Here is a 23,416-nt window from a genome sequence, read left to right as displayed (position 1 = left end):
TCATATTTTAACTTTATACGCTGGATAAACATTTTTTAATAATTATTTTCTTATAAATATCTCTAAAATATTAAGTCTAGATTTACAATTTAGATCTAATCCATTTAACCATTTTATATCACCGAGGAAACAATATGGCTTGAAAATGGCGACGCATGAGAAACTTTATTATTAAGTATTTTAAATATGTAATCGCATAAACTCTGAGTTAGTTAATCTAAATAATTAGAATTACAGTAAAATTATAAATTTAAAAAGGTCCATGCTATCTTGTTTATTTTTGTTTTGTTTAGGGCAACATATTAGTTCTAACTAATTTAGTGAAGTAGTTTAGTAGTAGATTCTAGTCTAGTATCTAGTAGTAAGTAGTAGTTTTTACTAGTTTTTAGGATAAAAATTACAAAATAAAAGTAAATCTAAAATAAGTAGTTAAGTAATAATCGTAATTTACTTTATTTTTATCAGTATTACATTAGAATTGTATCTACCCATAGATCTAAAAATCTAAATCTTAATAATTAATAATTTTTACATATTCAAATATTGAAAAGTGTGCTGACAGCATCTCAGCAACACTAAATTACTGACAATTCATGGGCTATCGGTTGCCATGAATTCGTATCTACTTATATTGACTTCTTATAACTATGCTCAAGTACCAACCTTTTTTGAATGATTTACTAATTTACATAATGAGATCAGATTAAAAACCATATTAATTTAGTCCTCTTACTCCTTGTGGAGAATAAGGATTAAAAGCACTTAGTCCTGGAACCTCAATCTCAGAACTGGTCAGAGACATTTGTTAATGAAGGTCCCACAAAATGATGAATTTCATTGGCTGCATAAAATAGTGTGGATCTGGCCAAGACAGCAAAATGGTGTTTAAAAAAAAGTCATTTTTTTCTAAGTTTAGACTGTCTCATTATCATGAGTTTCAAATTAAATTATTTATTTATTAGTCATTGCAAAATATATCCTATATTAGCTAATAAAAAATCAAGTTGAAGCCAAATTTATTTAGGGCATGAAATAATTCAGATTTTTTAAATCCCTGTGTCTTATGGTGCAGTTTGGCACCCTGAATTTCTCATCTGCTGCCTGAGCACATGAAGTCTGTTGGTTAAAGGCCTGCATAGGGGGTCTGGGTTACTACTTGATTCAACTGTCCAACTGCAACAGGGATGGCCTCTGGCACCCCAGTGCAACCCATGCTCCACCAAAGAGAGCCATTCACCATAGATATGGTTGGCTACTAATATTGATGATGAAATCAAACCAGGGAATTAGAGTACTATTGGGTGTGTCAAGTTACCTGAGCACATGAGGTCAATGTACTACTTAATTCAACAGTCAAACTGCAGCAAGCACTATGAACATGGTGGGCTGCTACATCTGACGATTAAACCAAACTAGGGTTGCACCTGGTGCAAAAAAAATGCAAATGAAATTTGAATGATCACTTAAATCAGTGTTAAAAACAACAAACAAAAAAATTAGTCCACTTGAGTCCAAGCCCACACCTTTCAGTCCAAGTACTAACTTTTTAAAGTGATGTAATGTAAGTTGAAAAGGGAGATACAAATGTGACAAGCAAGACAAAGATATGCCATCTGTGTTTTTTTACTTTTGTGCTTTTAATATCATGATTCATGGTACCAGAATAAAAATAGAGCTGGGAAATTTATCTGCATTTGTGTCAAAATGTCTGAAATTTATTCTTACTTGGCTTTAAGATACAGCAAATAGTAATAGTGATGATAAATGTAAATGCATGAAAATTCCAAATGCAACATAGTATTGTTTTAACATTTTTATATTAAACATATCTACAATAAAATTATATACAGTTGTGAATTTTAGTTTCTTATCAAAGAAGTGTCAAGCAAATGTTTTTATTTTATATTTTAACCAGTGTACCCTTAAAATGGCTTCTGCAAAAGGGAATCAATGTGCAAGTCACACTCAAAAACATTTAGCAAATGATGAGCTTTTAAGAACTATTGAACATGACATAGATTTTTTAAATTATAATCAATGGCAAAGAAAAGAAAAGAAAATCCCTCAAGGTATTTTTTTTTAATGTAGAAGTAGAATTAATAATACACTTTAAAATCTATCTGTTGATTTTTATGAAGTTTTCTCTTTATTTATAAATCTGTCTAAATCTAAATAGTATTCTATTAAGACAAATAAAGCCTCACAATTATTTGAATCATATAGTTTTTGTAATTCAATTATTAAATATCTTAAATTTGAATGGTGTTTTTTAATAGCAAACAGCCAAAAAGTATTCACTGTTGGTACAGTAAAAAATACAAATGTTAACCACGAAGGACCTTCAAAACAATTTCCTCGAACTCGAAGAGTCCAAGCTAGTCTTGAAGAAGAAAGGCAGCAACAAGAAGCTAGATGTGATGTTTTAATGGTTTGTATAGTTATTAAAAAAAATGTTTAGTATAATTTATTAAGGAATGAAATCTGAAATTTGTACATTACACTTTGCTCCATTATGCCCTGCATTGGACCCTGTATTTTTAAATGCTAGAATATGTGTTAAAAAATATGAAAATCATGATGTTGGTTTTAAATATTAAGCCTGCAACTAGTACAACTTAAAAATCCTTAGTGTGGGTCATGCTTTATGGCTAATGTTAACTTTATCTCAATGGGTAGAAGCGCGGGCACAGATCTATAGATCTAGAGTACTAACACTCGTATTGATAGGATTTTTTGTAAATAAAAACTGTATTAGGTATTAGGTTTTTAAAGAATGCTTAATACTTAGTGTTTAGACATATTTATATTTTGTTTTACTCCAATATTACAGAGTAAAATTAGGCATGCACAGCAAACAACAGATATGTACATAAAAAGAGAAAAAGAATTGTATCCTTTATGGTTAAATGCAAACATCTGATTCGTGAAATTAAAATTCAGTGGCTATTTATGATCTTGATGTGACATACTTTTATTAAATGTTAGGCTCACTGTGATGTTTTATGATTTTCGTTATTTTTCTTGAAAATTAAATAACAGAATAGAAATAAATATTCAAATAGCCAAGGAAATTGAAAGTAAGGAAGCTGAAACACATGCTGAGGTGAAGAGATTATTGCGGAAATATGAAAAATTTAGGGTAAGACATGGATCTTGTTTGAATTTTAATTTGTGTAGTTTTTAGTTCCCTTTTTAGCCTTATTTATAGCCTGTTGAATTGGTTTTGGGATAATTAATCTGAAACTACAATCCTACTTCTAGAAATTTAATTTGTACCTGTAGGCTACTGAAAAAATTGCTTTGAATAAAAGCAAAATCACTGCTTAACGTTAAAAAATTCTTTAGCTTGAACCCTAACCTAAGTATCATCACTTTCAGGGAGGTATTAACTTTTTGAATACAAATTTTGCAAAAGAACTTACAGAGGGGCAAATGGAGCTGGATGCTTCAAAAATGAATATTAAACTTAAATTGGAAGGTATATAAAATGTATTACATAACATCCACTAGTTCCTTTTTAACACAGATCCAATGAAACCATGTAGATTGAAACAGGTATTTTTGATTTATGTCTTGGTACCCACCTCTCAACTATTTTTAAAAAATCCCTTAGCACTAGAACATCAGGTGGATGAAATGGACAAGAGACTTAAAAGTAAACAAAACCATCTCAGTGTGCTACAAAGTTATAAAGTAAGTTGTTTAAAAAAATAGATATTACAGTCTATAGATCAGAAGACATGACAAATATCTAATTTCTTCCTCTTTGTTCTTAATTTTATATGCCACATAGCCTCTTGACTACAATTTCAGCCTACTTTTCTTTCTGGATTTGATTCCATTATCTAGTCCACCCTAGAACAATCTGTTAGGTCACAACTTTTGATTTTGGAGTTCTCTTTCTTAGATGAGTAGCCGTCTCCAGCTAAAGAGCCTCATCTGCCCAGCAAATATCTAATGAATTTAATTTTGAATAGTAACTGCTCGTATATGTAGGCAAATCTGAACTACATTAATTACTTTGACATGAGTTTTGTAATTTCCAACAGTGTACAGTCATGTGTTTGTGAATTAGAAGTTGTACTATATTTTTTAATTCAAAGCTCAATTTTGTGAATTCGTAAAAGGTTTTCTTCAAATAAGAAAACATGAAACATTTAAGTTAAATATAATACATTTTATAGAGTTACAAATGTTTTAACATTTGAAAATAACTTGAAATGATTTTAATTTAGACTTATTTCCACAAACCACGCTGTGTTTGGGTATCTGTAGAATATAAATATTAATTTTGTTTTGTAAGAAATTATAACTTTTCTATCCTAGGACAAAGAATATCCAGTGAAGGCCATGATAATTGTTAATCTTCAGGCAGAGTTGGAAGCATTGAAAAATTCTAATCAGGTGCCACAAGTTTCCATCAATGATTCAAAATGTTATTTTATATGTTTCTATATTGTCTAAAATACAAGATTTTAGCATTTATAGAGCTGTTAACATTTCCCTCTCCATTAATGAGTTTTTGTAATCTATTTTAAGGAAGATCTACAAGAGTTAGAGCACATTATCAACACTGAGCTAGGAAAGTATGAAAAAGATAGTGTACGCCGTTGCAATGAAATTACACGGAGAGTCACAAATGTAAAAGTTTAATCTCAGTCTCCATTACTTACAAAGGACAGGATTTACCAATAACTGCAAATAGAGAAAATTTTGAATTAAAGATGTTATAATATAATTGATAGAATTAGGTATCACCAGTATTAACATAGTATGTCATTCAAATCCTAAAAATAGACCAATTCTTACAGTTAAAGTGTTTTAATTATTTATGTTAAGGAATCTATAGCTTTGATGCATCCCAGCCTTAAAGATATGGCTTTGCAAAATTTGGTAATGAAAAAGGTAAGTTGTGCTTATATTTTTAATGTATTTAAAAATTAAATTGTGATGTAGTGATGCATTTTATTTGTATTACACTGAAGATGATAAAAAATATACTGTCTGTATTTATATTATATAATCTCAGGTCTGTATTCAGATTCATACAATTAAAAAAATAAAATGCCCGAGGAGAATCAGTGCTTGGAACAATAAGGGACTTAAATCTAAGAATGATCAGACTCACAAAAAATTGTTTTTGAAGAGACACACAGTTTATATGACATAAGATAGAACTAGAAGTTCCAATGCTAAACTTTCCTTGGCTAGTTTGTATTAGGGTATGAGCAGTGACACTTCTACTTGAGAAAGAAAGCTGTTTGGTGTGCATATGAAGGGGTGGGATTCATGCAGCTGGGGTGGGGATGGGTGACATGGTCTAGGGAGGGGGTATGAAGTGGCTGTGGAGAATGGGAGTCAGGATATGCTTAGCAAAGTATATTAAGTGTGATTTAGTGTGTTTTTCTGCATTTGACTTGAAGAGAATACATTTTCATAAGCAAGTTCAGTCTTGTTTAGAAGCATACAATCAATTAAATAGTGCTGGAATTACAGGAAATAGAGTTTCATAAAAAAGAACAAGAAGAACTGAGGGCTACCAATCAACAACTACAAGAAGAAGTTGAGAGGCTGCTCAAAAATCCTTTATCAAATCTCAGGCTTCAGTTGTTTCCTGAATTCTTCCCAAAAACTTCAAAGTAAGTAAACATATTTAATGAATCACATATTTTACATACATAAAAAAATGCCATATATTTTTACTGTCCTGCTTCACAATGATAATTTTATTATAATAGCATATTTTTTTTAATCAGGTGTACCCCAGATATGGATGTGGTTTTGGATATCCCAAAACAAGAATGGTTGCCGATTTAATGTGCATGTTACTTGTGAGGTTTGTTGATGTACACTTTATTGCTGGTTTTGTGTAACTTGCTCCATAAAATTTTGAAATTTCATCAGAACTAAATGCAGAAACAATTTTTCTGTCAGATTAACCTCATCTATTGATTACGAGACTACTTATGAATATTAGTTTTACTTGTTATTCCAACATCTCAAATTTTTCTTGACAACTGAATGAGCATTTTGAAATTAGTTTTAAAAAGTGATGGTTAATAAAAAAAAAAAGATTATTAAAAAAAAAGAAAAACTTATCTTCCATCAAATTTTTATTGATTTTTTTAAAGTGACAGTGTTGACATAAAAGGTAGCTCTCACTAGATTTTTATTGCAAAAGAAACATTTATCATAACATGAAATCACAATAATTGATTTATCAAAATACTATAAGGTGGTACATAGTTTCAGCACCTTTATTGAAAATAAGTTTCTTTTCAAGACTCATGGAAAGTTAAAAGTCCCTGTTAAAAACTTAAATTGCATGTCACTATTTAAAAAAAATGTTTTCTAAATATCTTAAAACAACATTAGTTAAAACTTACTTATAAAACCACAAATTCATTTATCCAACTAATATATCAACATGCATTGTTTTGTATGCAGCTAGTGAATGTACTGTTTATATTTAGAGGAAATAAATCATGACTAGTATAACTAAATAAGCTAATGTAATTTCTATTTCAATTAAGATAAAAAAAATTTTAATACTATACCACATGAAGTCGCACAGACATTGTCTATTAATAAAACTAATTTATGAGTATCAAAATGGAATGCATTATTTACTACTTGTCGCTATACATGGCCTTTTTAAAAAATTATCCTGTTAACCTCTATTAACTGACTCATTGATTGAAAAGCTAAACTACACAGTAACCGCTAAAGTACTTGAAGAAGCTGTTATCATTACTGTACTGTTATGTGGTTAAAGTTCTTATTGAAATAACAGAATATTGTGTTATCCAGGTGTATTCAGCTTTCAGAAAAAAACTGCATGTTTAAAAGAAAGAAGAAATTCATTTAAACAATGCAGCTTTCACTCTAGTGCTATAGCTAAAACATGACTATTTAATGCATACATTCAATGTTTACAACAAATATCAAGCAATACAAGGCATTTAATCATACTTGGAAAAAAAATCAAAGTACAAATGTTTCAACTTAAACAATTTTTTTCTGTGAAAACTTGAGATGAAAGATGATTAACAAATGAATTTTTAAATAATTGACAAAAAATGCCATGATTACTCTCACCATTATAGAGCTGAAATGATTACCAACATGGCAATACTTTTGCTATTGATTTTATAAATTACAAATAACAAAAGAAAATGTTTATTACCGATCATCATAAGGTATCTTGAATATTGCCTTTTAAATAATTACTATCACAAATATCAATCTTAAGATAAATATTAACTGATTAATTAAGAGCCAAATGTTCATTAAATTTAAGGAAATATAATAACATAGCAGTTAAAATATCACTGTAATTCTTCTACAGTAGGGAACAATGGCTAAGAACCTGATTCAGAATGCAGTGCAGAGTACAAAATGATCCATGCAACCTGAAAGGAAAAATGAATTTTTTATGTTTTGTGAAACCTGTCTTAAAGGAGCATATCATTTTTGTTATACCTAAGTTATAAATAAAATAGGCTATAACAATGCATAATCAATTCTGAAAGTTTACTTACATGTGAAATATAGATATAAAAAAACATTCTAAATCAATACAACTCATTTCAACTGTATAACATCAGCCAACTTTTAAAGAAAATTAGAGAAAGCTATGGGTGAATCAAGACAATATAATCAATTAAGGTAAACTTACTAAAAATGATGAAAATGATGTCATAAGACCTTCTTTAAGAATTTCTGAGGCACCACCATATTCTTCTTCATCAATCTTTTGAAAACTATTGTAATAAATGTACACAATTGCCACATTCACTAATATAAACCTGCAAAAAAAAATTATTCATAATTCAAGCAAGATGGATTTTCATACATTTTAATTGTAACAATAAATTTCCTTCTGAGGAAATAGTTTAACTACCATAAAATATTCAAAGACAAAATGATAGCCAACAAGTAGATCTAGCTTCAATCCATACCATTAAAAAAAAACAACTTAAATCTTTACACAAAATTAAGAACTTACAAAGCAAGACCAATAAATCCTTTAAGGGGAATAACGCCCCATACAAGACCTAGCAGAACACCCAGTATTTGTCTCATCCAATAAATCACATCCAAAAATTCATCCTGAAACCAAACATTTAAAACCTAGCTCAAGTATATTACTAATATACTAATATTATTAGAAATGTATAACATTTGAATTTGGGGTGGGTGGATGTGAAGAGATGCCAGTGCCCTACACAAACTGGTTCTCACGGTTCTGAATACTGCCAAAGCACTCTTTTCCAATATAATGGATCCCTTTGATTTAGATACTTATGACTTTTAGAAACTTTTATTTGTTGTGTGCCATCTTGACAACCAAATGGATTCACTAACTCAAATTGTTTTACTATTTAAACATTTCTAAGATGAGCCTAAAAATGGCTTGTCTTTATATTAATAATAGAACAAGTTATTGTTGATGTTACTATTTGTGCCAGAAAAATGTAAGACTATTAGGAAAAAAAATATATATATATAAAAGATATGTTTAGCCCAACCTTAAAGTTAAAGCTAACCATTGATTGCTTCAAGTTTTGTCACTAATCCAATACTAGGTCACTTTTTTGGGGTCGTGTAAAAAGAGAAAATTTACATTTCCTGAAAACAAAATTGGGTGGACTTTTTATACCAGTGTCCAATAATAAAATCTTTAAAAAGGGGTGTTGTGTTACTGGTAGTTAACTAAATACACACATATGACCTGATAATGTCAATACTAATCCTATCTCTACCATACTGCTTAACACTAATTTTAAACCATAAAACTAATTGAGATTACAATACTACTAACAATCTGACACACCTTTGTGACCTATTTTCAGTCTATTATTGAACATCTGTATCCTAAATCATCCCAAAAGTGAAAGGCCTTACAGAAGTGTTCATAACCACGATGTGCCAAATGCTGTCGTTTTGCATAAAAACCAGCCAAATAGGCCAAATTAAATAACAAGTAGTAAAAGGCAGTAACTAAAGGCTGAAAACAAGCAGAGTGTATGCATGCAGTACTCCCTAAGCCTTTCATGGGGACAGAGTGGCCTGGCGGTAGAGAGCTGGACTCCTACCCTTAAGTAATAAGTATTGAGTTCAAATCCGGGTTCAAGTCACTTAGTAGACCACACTTTAGTCCACCCAGCTGTGATGGGTACCTAACTCAATTGGTGACATTAGTTTGGCTTAGGGCATTAGGGAAAGTAAAGGCGGTTGGGCAAAGTGCTGACCGCAAACTATTACTATCCTTTCATATGCCAAGGTCCCAGAAACAAGTGAACTCTACTAAACTCTACTTTAGTACTTCATTTGCCCCATAGCCATAGACCGGGAGTTTGGAAGGGGAACTTAACGGCAATCTATCGTTTAGGTCTGTAAAATCGCTTGAGACTAGTAATGTGAAAAACAGGTGACTCCTTAAATTAATAAATTTTAATAATTATTTCATATTTTGAGGAGGATTTATGGTTTGAAAAATACAAAAATGTTTCGTTGTTTGATTTATGTACCTGTTTTTAAACAATTGAATTAAAACTTTTTAGTAATAAATGAAGACTAGCGATGTTTCCAACAGATGTAACCATGCTCATTTACTATAGTAGCTGTTTTGTTTAATTTTTTCAATTGTAAACTTATAGCGCGAGATTCATGGGGAGCCACCCTAACTTACAGACGGCCGCTTTTTATATAGTAATATATTATATAGCAAATCCTGCTCGCAAACACTGCTGTTTAAAGTTAATTTCTTGCCTATAGGCCTATATATTGAGGTATATTATATTATTTATATTGATATATTTACCCATTGATTTAGGTCTATTATTCATTTATCTATTATATTTGACACAAATATATCACAATATACTTCTCTTAAAGCCGCGGGTGATTATACGTACCTAAAATGATACATTACCAACTTACTAGATCTACTACTTAAGTTTTACTCCCACTCACACTTACTTTACATCAATTAAATTTTTGGCCGATGCTAGCCGGAATAAGATGCGCATGTGCAATGGAGAGAAACTACGACTTGCCAATGGTACTGCGCATGCGTGTATTTACAACCGCAGAACCCCTAACACCAACCCTAATCCTATCCTTAGCCCCAAACCTATCCCTAACCCTGCGCATGCACAGAGCTATCTTTTGCCGACTAAGTGCCAAAGTGGAGACGTTGGGGAGAAAAATCGGTAATCTATCGTTTTAGGTGCGTAAAATCGCCCGTGACTAGTAATGTGAAAAACAGGTGACTCCTTAAATTTTAATAATTATTTCACATTTTGAGGAGGATTTATGTTTTGAAAAATACAAAAATGTTTCTTTGTTTCATTTATATACCTGGTTTTAAACAACTAAATAGCGCAAGATTCAGGGGAAGCCACTCTAACTTACAGATGGCGACTTTTTATATAACAAATTCTGCTCGCAAACACTGCTGTTTAAAGTTTATTTCTTGTCTATACTATAATAAATGGCCGATGCTAGCCGGAAAAAGATGCGCATGCGCAATGGAGAGAAACTACGACTTGCCATCCCGGTGATGTTTTCGATGGTACTGCGCATGCGTGTGTTTAAAACCGCAGAACCCTAATCCTATCCCTAACCCTAATTCTAGCCCTAACCCTAGCCATAGGTCACTGCGCATGCGCAGAGCTATCTTTTGCCGACTAAGTGGAGACGTGGAGAAAAATTTTCTTCCGAGTAGTCACTTCGATAATAAATATTGATATATTTAGCCATTGATTTAGGTTTATTATTCATTTATCTATAATATTTGACACAAATATATCACAATATACTTCTATTAAAGCCTTGACAATGAGGTAACTTTTTCGTACATTACTAGCCGCGGGTGATTTTAAATTAGGGATTTTGGTAAAAAAACACTAATCATCATATAAAAGTATATATAAGTAAATTACTTGAACACTGTTATGTGCATATAATATTATAATTGCCTCATTATTTTGGGCAGGTGAAGTAGAGTCCATCTTTAAGCCATTTTGTTATAAAACTGCTGCGCAAATATGAAAATGTTTCTAAAGCAATATTTTATATAAATACAGTGAATGAAAGAACTACATAGTCAGAAATCTAAATGACTTGAACACTGTAATGTGTATATAACTGCCTTGTTATTTTGGGCAGGTGAAGTAGAGTCCATATTAGCCATTTTGTAATAAGTGAAATAAAGTTATCAGATCAATGTTTTTATGTGTGAATTGTGTATGGATTCTGATTTTCAACATATAACTATATCTAAGGGTAAGTAGAACTTGAATACTTAAAATTACAGTTAGCACAATGCTAGCAGCTAGTGTATAGCAACAGACTACACACAGGTAACCTAGGTCTGACTCTTGTCAGTCTAGTCTGACAAAATTGGATTTTAGGAAAAACATATTCTGCAAAACTAGAACTAGAGCTGAAAAAAATAAAGATGGGTATGTAAATATATTTTGAAAACAAAAATTAGGAGATTTGTTTGCACATTCCATAAGAATGCTGTTGTTAGTTGATCAAACTTAAAGGCCGGAAGATCGGGATGAAAAAATATAACAATGGTGGCAATGCGACCTACATACAGTGACCACCTCTAGATGAGTATATCTAATGTCGGAGTCAAAATATCCAAAAACAAATATCATTTCCACATACATAAGATATGTCTGCTCAGTAATCTTCTCTCATCTAGAATAACCTTTTAAAAAATCGTGATTCCAACTTATTTGAAACTAGCCTTCATACAGGGGGAAGACCAAAGCAGAGACAGCGTGCAATCAGATAGCTAAGCCATCAAAACAATGGGAAAACCATTCTACTTTTCATTTAACATTAGGAAATGACCTTTTAAACTTAATTAATTACCATAAATTAAAAACTTATTAGATTCTAGTATGCAAAACCAAATCTCGTGCGCCAGGTATCAGAAAGTAATGGGAGATTTCGGGTCATATTTTTAGGGGTCATCCATTTATGACGTCCACAATTTTTTTGGATTTTGGGACCCCCCCCCCCCCCCCCCCCCCCACAAAAATCCACTTTTTATCCTTATACATTATTAGTAGTAAGCCTAATTTTAAGTTGAGTTATTAGTTTAGGCCTAGTTTAGTGTACAGTTACGGTTATCAGTTAGACTTGAGTTTGAGACGTAGTTCTAGAATTTACACTTTTACAAATCAAGATAATATAAAAATATACGAAGTGACTACTCGGAAGAAGATTTTTCGGTAATCTATCGTATTAGGATAATTAGTTATTAATTAGGTACGTAAAATTAGGGTTGTCGGTATCGGCCGAGATCGCGGTAAGGTGTCATCCATTTATGACGTCCACACGGGGGGGGGGGGTCCGAAAAAAACTGACTTTTGTGGACGCATATGGACTTGTATAGCCGCCTACCTTATCGCCCCAATGAAACTCCGGGGTCAGAGCCTTTGACAACAAAGATTGATTTGCATGCGCATCGTCAATGTTTGATTTAGAGGACTTTTTGCTTGAAATTGTCATTGTTTGTTCGTCTAAAACTATTAATTTTGTATTATGTATATTATTTACACTTTAAAATCAAGAAATATTGAAAAATACAAATTATTTAAATGAAACTATTTCCTAAACGTGTCCACCATGTTGTTTGTATAGTCAATTTTAAGACCTTTAGTTGCAGGGTAGTCTTTTGCTCCAACTATCAACAGAAGTATGTTCAAACAGAAATTAACCGAAATGCATGTAGAGTAGGTCTAGAATGATCCACATATTTGTCTAAACTCGTTACACTTAAAATATTAAATTCTTAATTCCCTTAATTATTTTTTTCAATTAAACTCGTGTTTAATATTTATCTAATTCATTCACAATATATATATATATATATATATATATATATATATATATATATATATATATATATATATATATATATATATATATATATATATATATATATAATTCTCCTCTTCGAGCCGTTAGAAAACAAGCTGCAAACGCTCTCCCTACCTCCCCACCCCTACATGGTTTTAGTGAGCTGTGTTCACTCTAAATGTTTACAAGCAGAGCCAACGATTTTAAACGTAGGGGGGGGGGAAGGAAGGGGGGGGGGTTATGGTCCTTAACGAGCTACTTATAGTGTTTTAAAGAAATATTTTCAGTGTCAGCGTTGGTACTGTCGAATTCACAAATTATGAATTATTGAAAATTAGAAACAACTAAATAGCGGCGTATGTTATGCCGCGGGCCGGCTCGTATATATATATATATATATATATATATATATATATATATATATATATATATATATATATATATATATATATATATATACAGTTTTGTGTATGTGTGGTGCGGGATAGGTGTGATTTGGGGCGGGGGGTGTATGGTTTGGTCCACTTCGTACTGATGTACCGCAAGGTATAGTGTGTTGGGAGGTGTGTATCAAGTGCCCTCCCCCTTGGAGAAAAAATTCTGAAAGGAACACTGCTTTTGCCACATCCAATAAACAGCGTAGATATTAAAGTGTATCTGCGTTATTTTTTGTAGTATATGCCGAATTATTAAATATTCAACGAATTTTTACCATTGACGTTGCCAATTTACGCTTTCAACATAAAATATGATTGTAGGAAAAAAACTGAATAGGACAAAAGCCACAGTAGTAAGTAAAGTTACAATACAAAGTCACAGAAATAAAGTAAGAGGAAAAAAGTATAACAAATTTGAATTTCTTAAAAAAAATGTATGTATATAGGTAGGCCTACTATGAAAGTACACACCAGCGTACGTTTAATTAAAATTAACTGAGACGTTTTAGATATTTGTAAGTAGGTTGTAATAGTATGATAATTTTTTTAACACACTAGCGTACCGGTGCGCGTTGCTGAGATCTAGTCGTAAATACCAAAGTGGCGCAACATTTTTTGAGGATTTCATCAAACAGTTTTCTACTATTTAAATGTAAACAATGTTAGCTCTATATTTCTATATCTTAGATTTTAGTGTGTGTATTTGTCCACTCTACCGTCCAGAAAACTCATTACGTGTTATGTAAAAATCATGAATGTGCGTTAATCGCCCTTCGTAATAATAAAGTAAATCACCTATCTGCGACTGCCCTGTTGTCGGCGACATGTTACAGCCGGGTGTGACCCATTGTTCAGTTCAATCATCTAATGAAGTGTTTCTATGTAGGTCGTTCTTTAAAACGAAGCAGGAGCCATAATGCTTACTGTGTAGTCAGGGGTGCTCTTGGTCACCCGATAGACGGAGCGCAAGAGGCATTTGACAGTTGAATCGAGTATTTCGCCTGACCCTGGTCAGGAAACACAACCAACTGATCCCTTGTACATAGGTAGACGCTTGGGAACACGGGTGCCCAACGGTACGTACTGCCAGAATGCTGAATGACGCCCTTTGTTAGAATTTGTCATCGATTTTAGTTGCCCACTATGTCTCTGGCTGTGCTCTGATTAGTGTTTACTCACGCTCCGTTTGCGCAGTTTCGGCGTTGTAATTTTCGTTTTGCATTTTTTATGTTTGCAGAATATTTCTTTGGGAACATAACTTAGAAGCGTTATCTGTTTTTAGTGACCGGTTTTACTAAACAGAATTTGTTGAGTTAGTTTTGGTAACTAGAGAAGGCACTTTGCTGTTTAAAATATAGATAGTACCAAACACCGACAAGTAAAAACAAATCAAATTAAAATATGCAGTTTTTTTTTTTACTTTTAAAAGAATATGTACATTCCCCTCACATTATTAATTCTACAATTTCAAAACTCTAATTAATGCATGTTAACATGTGTCAGCGTATGCCTATTACAAATATTAAATAATTTTTTATAGGCCTAATTTAATTAACGCTAAAATTAATAAAATATTAATTAACTAATTAAAACTAGGCTACTTATTTCAAATTGTTTAGTAATGGCCGTTAGTGCAACTGTAGAAACATGAATGTCTCTTGTCTTTAGTAATATAAATTATCATTAGGACCTAATTAAAAAGTTCTCTTTTTAAAATTGTATATCTTTGTTTTCAATCGAATAAAAACGAGAATTTGTCTCTACATTACAGTCATATTCAGTTCATTTCGGCAAATGGTACGACTTGTTACTTTTCTTTTTTACACTATTTCAAATGGTCTATCAAGATCTCGATCTAGAATCTATGATTTCTTGTCTAGATCTATACTTTCTATATTAAAATACTAAATAGGTTAACATGATTGGTTATGTATTAAATGTAGACTCTAGACTATATCTAGAAAATATATCGTTACTGTTTATTTATATGGGAGATTTCGGGTCATGTTTTTACCGCGATCTCGGCCGATACCTACAAAGTACAAACCCTACTCCTACTACTACTACTTTAATTAATACATGTGATTTAAATAAAAGTATATACTAGATCTATATAATATTGTGATATATTTGAGTCAAATATTATAGATAATATAGAGATAAATAAATTAGGGGGCCTAAATGAATAATAAACCTAAATCAATTTTAATATAGGCCTATCAATTTTATAGGCAAGAAATTATCTTTAAACAGCAGTGTTTGCGAGCAGAATTTGCTAGCCTATATCTATATATATAATTATAATATATATATAAAACGCGACCATCTGTATGTTAGAGTGGCTTCCTCTGAATCTTGTGCTATAAGTTTACAAAAAAAAAAATAAACAAGATGGCTGCTAGATTCTATAGTAAATGAGCATGGTTGCATCTGTTGGAAACATCGCTAGTCTTCATTTATTACTGAAAAGTTAATATTCAGTTGTTTAAAAACATATACATAAATGAAACAAGGAAACATTTTTGTATTTTTCAAAACACAAATCCTCCTCAAAATGTGAAATTATTATTAAAATTTAAGGAGTCACCTGTTTTTCATATTACTTGTCGCGGTCGATTTTACGTACCTAAAACGATAGATTACCCAATTTTTATATAGGCCAGAAATTAACTCTGTTTGCAAATTCAACAAGCCCACTGGTTGGTTGAGGCCATGCAGATTGTTCCTTCTGCTAGATATACAAAGGTGTAAAAGGGTATCACCCATGTTTAAAAGCAACTTAATTAGGGAATCAGATTTTTTACCACAAATGCTAACGTCTATCATTGCCGTTTTAATCTTCTCAACCAGACGTCATTGATGAATTCGTTATTTTATTAATAGATCAAACTCAAACTGTTTTTGAAAGCTTAATTGTGAAAATTTTTGCAAAATTTGGTTTTTGCAATATTTTATGCCCCAACATTTTCCTTGGAATTAAGTTGGAATAGCTTTTCTAAGGCAAAAAAATTCGATTTCTTAAATTTTTTAGTGACAAGCAATTTTTACAGCAAACTCAACCTCTCTAATTTTCAGATTATTCAACGTTGAACTAATCAGTTTACTTTGATGTATGACATCAAGAAAAACAAAATTTATCTTTCTGATAGTACATTTTTATCTGACAGATGGTTTTTGTAGTGATAATGTTTTATTCCAATTATTCCAATAAGCATTATACCTCATTACAGCATTACGATACTTAGCATGCACCCATGGGGAAATGAGTTATTTGAAGACTTACTCATCAAACACAGCAAAAAGAGAGTTAACTGAGGCCTATACTTCTATTTCTAAAATAACCATTATCTAGTTTGTGAGATTTTTTTCTGTATTGTAAATAGGGCATAATGTATACTTTAGAAGAAAAAAATCCATACGTCATCATGCTTCTTGGGTCAGTTTTCTTCATGCCTTTTTACTTTCTCGTATACAGAGTATAGAGAAAGTGTTGTAATCGTGCAGAATTTTTTTTTTTGAGATTTTTGCAAATCTCAACGTTTTACACCTCCCTGAGTCGGAAAAACATAATTTTGCAATCTTGTTCGTGTGTATGTGTGTCTGTAAACACTGTAATTTGAGTACCGTTACAGCTAGGTTGATGAAATTTAAAATTTAAGTATTATATCAAATTTGTAGATTGGTATAAACTTTTCAGCAATTTCTGATAACCGGAAGTGGAACTTTTTCTACTTTCAATTTTGCAAAAGCCTATAACTTGAGTACTATTTCAGGTAGATACATGAAGTTTCACATATAAGTAAAAGATACAATTCTCTACCTTCGTTCAAATTTTGAGTAACTTCCGTTGACCGAAAGTTAGTAGTAATTTAGGCTATTTCCGATTTCTCAAAAAACATGTGAATTTATAAAGTACTAATAATATTTCGCACTATTATACACATTTTCTTTGGCGTTCACTTGGTGTGCAATTCTTTTTTCTACGAGATTCTATTCTATTTTAAAAAGTTTAAGTAATTAAAATGGATTAAAAATCATGTATATATCCCGAGTTGCCATCCCCGTAGTGTTATATAAGAATATTCGAGAAAGTTTAGGGGAGATCACTCCCGGTTTATTTGGTTTCAGAATAATTTCTTACAACTGAAACTTATTATCAGATTTTAATATATATGTTCTTTTTATTTCAGTTTTGTTTTAATATTAAATCAACATGTTCGTAGCAAGGTCCATAGCATCAGAGCATAAGGACCTAATTCATGATGTTTCCTTTGACTACCATGGTAGAAGAATGGCCACATGCTCTAGTGATCATACTGTCAAGGTACTTTAAAATGTGATGTTTGAGTAGGTCAGGGTTATGCTGCAACTGCTTTAACTTAACAATAGAAATCACTGTTTTATTATATAGAACTGTTGTAGCTGGGGACCATGTATATCCCTCAGTTATGCAGTGAGAGGGATTCTACTACCATTTTCTTTCCTAACCATTTCTAAATTTTTCAGTGTTTTGACCTATGGTACGACATCAACATAAACAAAGGACATAATCGCATAGTTTCATTCCATTGTTTATTGCACATGACATCCACTTCATAGACAATGACCACATCCTTCCTCACACAAGACGCAGACTGCTAGCAACCTTCTTCCCTAACAGTAAAGATACTATAGCAAACGTCCTTGCTTATGGCATCACAAACTCACCATCTTTATTTACACAAAACTCTTTCAAAGCAAACATACTCTCATACCCTAATCACAGAATCATAGAAAAGAACAACGTATCTTTTTTTAACTAAAGCAGAAAAGAACAATGTATTTTTTTTTCAAGTACAATAGCTGTGTACAAACTAGTCAGTCAAATGGTAGCATTCAGCTACTATCCCAAAGGTCTTGAGTCTAGATCTCAGTTTGGACTCAGGACCTTAGGATGACCCTGAAGGCACCCAGCTCTGATGGGTACCGTATGTAGAGGAAAGTAGAGGAGCTGAGCATGGTGCTGACCACACCATCCTTTCAAATGCCAAGGTCAAGAAACATGAACTCTACTTTATCTGCACTATGGAACTTTAGGTTTGAAAGGGGAGCTTTACTTTACTAAATACAATAAGTTATTCTAAAAATATTGTTTTTATCAGGTTTGGGATTTAGAAGATGGAAATTGGCGCTGCACTGCAAGCTGGAAGGTTAGTTTATACTAGAAAACTTTTCACATATATGTAATCTGTGCTTCTTAATATTCTTAATAAAATAAATGGCTCTAGTGAATTTTCACAAAACGATTCCTGGTTGCTACCTTGATCAGCATAATTAAAAAATCACCATATTTTCAAGATATTTTTACTGTTTTATAGGCTATGGTCTAATTCTAATTTTACATAGATATGTTTTAGAGCTAATATGACTTCACATTAATGGAGTATCATCATAATCAGCATTCAAGGTTGAATTGATATCTGCCAGTGTGTCATGCCATACTCCAATGATAGACAATGTTTGTCTGTGTGGTCATTTACCTCAAAACATTGCTTGTTTATATATGCATTCAGTCTGTAAGGCTCTTGTGGTTCAATTTTCTAGCAGTGCATAAAGTACAATTTATTTATCTGTTTTGTGTGGGGCATGATCTGTTGTCTCTTCACACAACTGCTGTGAGTAGAAACTTCTTAGGATTATTATTTTAAGAGAATACAAATATTTGGTTCATAGCTATTTCACAATTAATATAAATTTGTATTACAGTATACATGCTGATCATTTGCATTTATTACTTTAGCCTACTACTAGTAAACAGTTGAGCCCTTAATGAAATATATGTCAATTCATTGTAAGTTACCAAATATACTGTGCTAATAAATTGTGTTTCAGACTCACAGTGGCTCTGTTTGGCGTGTTACATGGGCACACCCAGAGTTTGGTCAGGTACTTGCCACCTGTTCTTTTGATCGCACTGCGGCTGTATGGGAAGAGCTTAGTAGTGATATTGGCAGCAAAGGGGGATTAGTTACAAACACCTGGCTGAAGAGAACATCTTTGGTGGACAGCAGAACTTCTGTTACTGATGTAGGCTTTGCACCTAAACATCTAGGATTACAGCTTGTGAGTAGAAGCTTTGTAAATAAAAAAATATGCTTATTTATTTTTTAGCTAATTTTATATTAATCTTCTACTACCCTAAGCAGCCGAGATTTTTTATATATGGTACAGACCTAAGTAGTCGAAGTACTTTTTTGCAAATGCCATATTTTGGACACTATTACTATTATTAAGTTTGATAATGACATTGCATTTTTAAATATAATGTTAATTGCATTGTAATTAAAAGTAATTCATAATAAATTGCATACATATTCCTCTGTAAAATAACTGTTATTTAAAAATCTTTTTTTTTTAAATGCACACTGACTTTTGTTAACTAATTAATTAATTCTAAGCACAAGAGTTCTACCCCTTGGTTTGGTCTACCTGCAATGAAAAGTTGTGGGGTTAAAGTAACATTTTCTACTTTTATTTTATTGATATATATTTTCATTTTCCTTCAGTGATAATAATAAAATTTGATCAGGCCCAGATGTTATTTTTACAATTGTTTTATTTGACCAGGCCACATGCTCAGCAGATGGTATAGTACGAATCTATGAAGCTGTAGATGTGATGAACTTGAGCAATTGGCAGCTTCAGTTTGAATTTAATTGTAATCTTAGCCTCAGTTGTCTTTCATGGAACACATCCAGGTGAGTCATTTGTCTTTGTAAAAAAATTATTAGTTGTTGTCTTAATTTGTGTATCATTTCTAAATAATGTTACAATTTCTTTTAAGGATACGTTATGAAGTAAAGCATTATTTTAAATGTTTTTTGTGTTGCTATTTTCTTACCAAAAGTAAAAATAAACAGAGATTTTGTTGCTATCAGTATAGCACATTCACATGAAAAATCAAATGAAGTTTTTTTTTTCCCAGATTACACCCACCAATGATTGCTGTAGGCAGTGATGATGCTAACCAATCAGCTGGCGGTAAAGTGCAAATATACGAATACTCAGATATAGTTAGGTATTCATGTAGATTTTTTATATTACATTAATCCTCTAAGTTTTTTTTATTTTATTTTGGCTGTTAAAACAATTTAAGACAATTTAAACTTCAAAAATTAACATTTTTTCTGGTAATTTCTTTAAAATGTTAAAATGTGTTTAGTGTGATTACATCAAATGTTTATCAAGTCTACTTCATAAACAACTGATATTTTTACCAGTTCAAGCAATTTTTTCCCCCTCTATATATCTCAGGAAATGGCAGAAAGTAGAAACTATCTACATGGTGACAGAGCCTGTCCATGATGTTAGATTTGCTCCAAATTTAGGCAGATCCTATCACCTTCTAGCTATTGCATCAAGGGACCTCACAATTTTATCTTTAAAAAATGTCAGGTACAGCAGCATTTCAAATGTTAAAATATTGTTACAAATTTTTATATATAAGTAATGGTTTAATGAATATAAATTTTTCTATTTTTAATTTTTGTAGAAAAGATGGTGGATCTAATGCTGGAGGTGTGAGTAAATTTGAAATTCGACAGTCCGGAAGTTTTGAAGACCATGGATCAGTTGTAAGTTTACAAATTTTAAGGTTACTTTTGTTACGCCTATGTTAATTTTTGTTTGTTGTAATTTGTAATGATAATTGTTAAATCTTTATATCTAGTCTATCTATCTTTTAAGGTATGGCGAGTGTCGTGGAATATCACGGGTACAATTTTAGCATCTTCAGGCGATGATGGCTGTGTGAGATTATGGAAAGGTTAGAGTTGGGAAACTGTTTGCATCATTTATTTTAGATATTTTTTTTGTTTTTACATTAAATTTTAATATTATAGAATATATTGTGATGTTCATGTCTAACACATTTTATAATGTTTAAAAGTAAAAATCTGTTATAGAAAGTTACAAAAATCAGATTTGATACAGCCTAAAATGTAGAATTTTGATACATAATAAGGTTAACATAAAAATTTGATGTAGAATAATAAATTTTAAAGATTTGATAGAAATGAAGTTATAAAGAAATTGGTTCATTTATTTCAGCTAACTACCTAGACAACTGGCAGTGTATCTCTGTTCTGAAAGCAGACAGCAATTCTACAGAAATTGAGAAGTCATTTTCACACATCCCCAGTGTATCAACCACACATAGTGCTAACATGTTCAGGTAAAACAACCATTTAGAATCACTGGAGATTTTCTGGTTGTAAAGCAAGGATAAGAAATCTTTGTTGGTGCTTCAGCAAATACCATTTAATTCATTTATTCATAAAATTTCATGCAGCATTGTTAAAAAATGAAGTTGTTCCAAATTAGTTAGAATTTAAGTATGCAAACTAATTTGTACTTGCTTTTTCAAGTCATTTAATAAATTACGTGTCACTTTTCTGCATTCTTTAACAGATAAATGCAATATTATTTTCAAAAGATATCTGAGAGCATTGATTTCTGTTTATTCATATACATACACTTGAATGACTTTCTGAGCTATGTCAAACATAGGTATCTGCCATTATCAGTATCCCTCATCAGGTTTAAAAATATTATTCCTGTTTTTGGATATGTTGAGTAGCCATTTGTAATTTAATGCTTATAGAATTTTTTTTGTTGTAACTTAAAACGATTTTTTTCAACTTGATAAAAAAAAAGTACTAAGTACATACTGTAAGATGATATATCTGAAGTTTTAAAGGAATGATATAATTCATTGTTAATTGTTTACAAAATTTAGTGTGTTCTTGTAAAAATCACTTGAGTTTTCTTTTGAACAATGTTAACTTATTAAGGAAGTTTTGTAATTCAGTGGAAATGTATGTACACAGACGTAAAACTAATAGGAGCTACAAGTTGTTTTTCATTCCCTTTTTATATTAGAGTTTGGACATGTATGTCATCTGTATATTTTTCATACAAAGGCCAAAGATGGTTACTTGAGTAAGATGGTCTTCAATTTTTTTTAAATATAAAAAAATATGTGTTGCTGTTGCTAAATATTAGTTTATCTTGTGAACAGAAAAATTGAAAATAAAAAGCATGTGTTGCTAAAAAAAATTAAATGTAAACCTCTGTTGTCTTTGATTTAAAAAAAAATGTGTAAAATAACCAGGACATTTCAATTACATTACTAGCAATGTTTGTACTAAGTTATTGTAATGGCAGGCCTCTGCTAGTTTTAGATGTTTATCATTGCTTAAAAAACCTACACATTACTTTAATTATCAAACGATAGGGAAAAGGATACTACTCCCACCTAAACAGTTTAAAAAATGCAGGGTTTTAAACTAAAAATAAGCGTTTTAAAATTAGTGATGGGAAAGAAAAAAAATTAACAACACTTTGTTCTGTTTGTAGACCACCTCCTCCACCTGGGACCATGAATATCAAAAGATCCTCAGGATGGCCTTACATGAACATTAACGTTGACCATGGAAAGGTGTTTTACTAATACCGGACAATGATAATTCTTTGACTTTGATTTAAATGTATGTTTTATTGTTTTTGTTTCTCATGCATGGTGGGAATTATAATACCAATCACTGTTTATATTATCTGAACAATATTTATTAGATGTTACTGGGAGTAATTTTTGTTTTACACAATTAAATATTTTCATCTTTGTCAAGAGTGGTAACTGCATCTTTAACTTTAGGCCAAGGTAGAGCGCACCTTCTAAAACAAACTATTCACGTCATTAAAATCAACTTATTCATGACCTTACTAGAATTAGACTATTTAGATGTGTACAACTAGAAATTAATTCCTCTAATTTTTATAGACAAATGTATAGTTTTATTTACTGTAAAGTTGTGCATAATGGAATCCAATGATTAACAATATTGAGGTTTTAAAAATATTTTGTGATGAATAATTTAATTCACTTGTTGGGCAGTTTTAAAAAACTATTAAAACACCTCACTAAAACCTACCAGCTGATTTATTGTACTGCTCAATTTAGTTAATATTTCATGGATGGAATTTTTATTTTAGTTTTACAACTAGAAATGTTGAAACATTTGGTCTTCTTTATGGAGCTCCTTTTATGATCA

The 23,416-nt window shown here is 31.4% G+C and overlaps 3 protein-coding genes across 5 annotated transcripts; 2 read left to right on the top strand and 1 right to left on the bottom strand.

Moving 5' to 3' along the window:
- The first annotated feature begins 101 nt into the window (after positions 1-101).
- LOC131927767 (uncharacterized protein C20orf96) lies at positions 102-6,037 on the top strand. 3 transcript variants are annotated; one of them, XM_059283567.1, is made up of 12 exons: positions 102-188; positions 1,916-2,069; positions 2,277-2,428; positions 2,831-2,889; positions 3,040-3,139; positions 3,379-3,478; positions 3,614-3,693; positions 4,327-4,404; positions 4,540-4,641; positions 4,840-4,905; positions 5,497-5,639; positions 5,757-6,037. In XM_059283567.1, exons 1-12 carry the CDS (start codon positions 156-158, stop codon positions 5,815-5,817), a joined length of 1,128 nt encoding a protein of 375 aa, XP_059139550.1. In that variant the 5' UTR covers positions 102-155; the 3' UTR covers positions 5,818-6,037. The 3 variants fall into 3 exon arrangements, with proteins under 3 accessions (XP_059139550.1, XP_059139551.1, XP_059139552.1); XM_059283568.1 differs by having other exon boundaries at positions 108-175; XM_059283569.1 differs by having other exon boundaries at positions 131-207.
- An 81-nt stretch (positions 6,038-6,118) lies between these two features.
- On the bottom strand, positions 6,119-12,677 carry LOC131927768 (GEL complex subunit OPTI). Its single transcript, XM_059283570.1, has 4 exons — positions 12,430-12,677; positions 8,009-8,112; positions 7,679-7,808; positions 6,119-7,412 (listed from the first exon to the last, which is right to left on the bottom strand). The coding sequence occupies exons 1-4, from the start codon at positions 12,535-12,537 to the stop codon at positions 7,362-7,364; spliced, it is 393 nt and encodes a 130-aa protein (XP_059139553.1). The 5' UTR covers positions 12,538-12,677; the 3' UTR covers positions 6,119-7,361.
- A 2,452-nt stretch (positions 12,678-15,129) lies between these two features.
- On the top strand, positions 15,130-23,296 carry LOC131927765 (nucleoporin SEH1-A). The gene is made up of 11 exons (XM_059283565.1): positions 15,130-15,237; positions 17,516-17,649; positions 18,467-18,514; positions 19,197-19,427; positions 19,932-20,062; positions 20,290-20,382; positions 20,619-20,759; positions 20,857-20,938; positions 21,051-21,129; positions 21,414-21,537; positions 22,722-23,296. Exons 2-11 carry the CDS (start codon positions 17,539-17,541, stop codon positions 22,813-22,815), a joined length of 1,134 nt encoding a protein of 377 aa, XP_059139548.1. The 5' UTR covers positions 15,130-15,237; positions 17,516-17,538; the 3' UTR covers positions 22,816-23,296.
- Positions 23,297-23,416: the final 120 nt, after the last annotated feature.

Source organism: Physella acuta, unplaced genomic scaffold (assembly GCF_028476545.2).
Source record: "Physella acuta isolate Inbredline_101_S28 unplaced genomic scaffold, ASM2847654v3 ptg001440l, whole genome shotgun sequence".
Lineage (NCBI taxonomy): Eukaryota > Metazoa > Mollusca > Gastropoda > Physidae > Physella > Physella acuta.
Note: the sequence above shows the minus strand (reverse complement) of the source record. Positions and strands in the feature narration are given on the sequence as shown.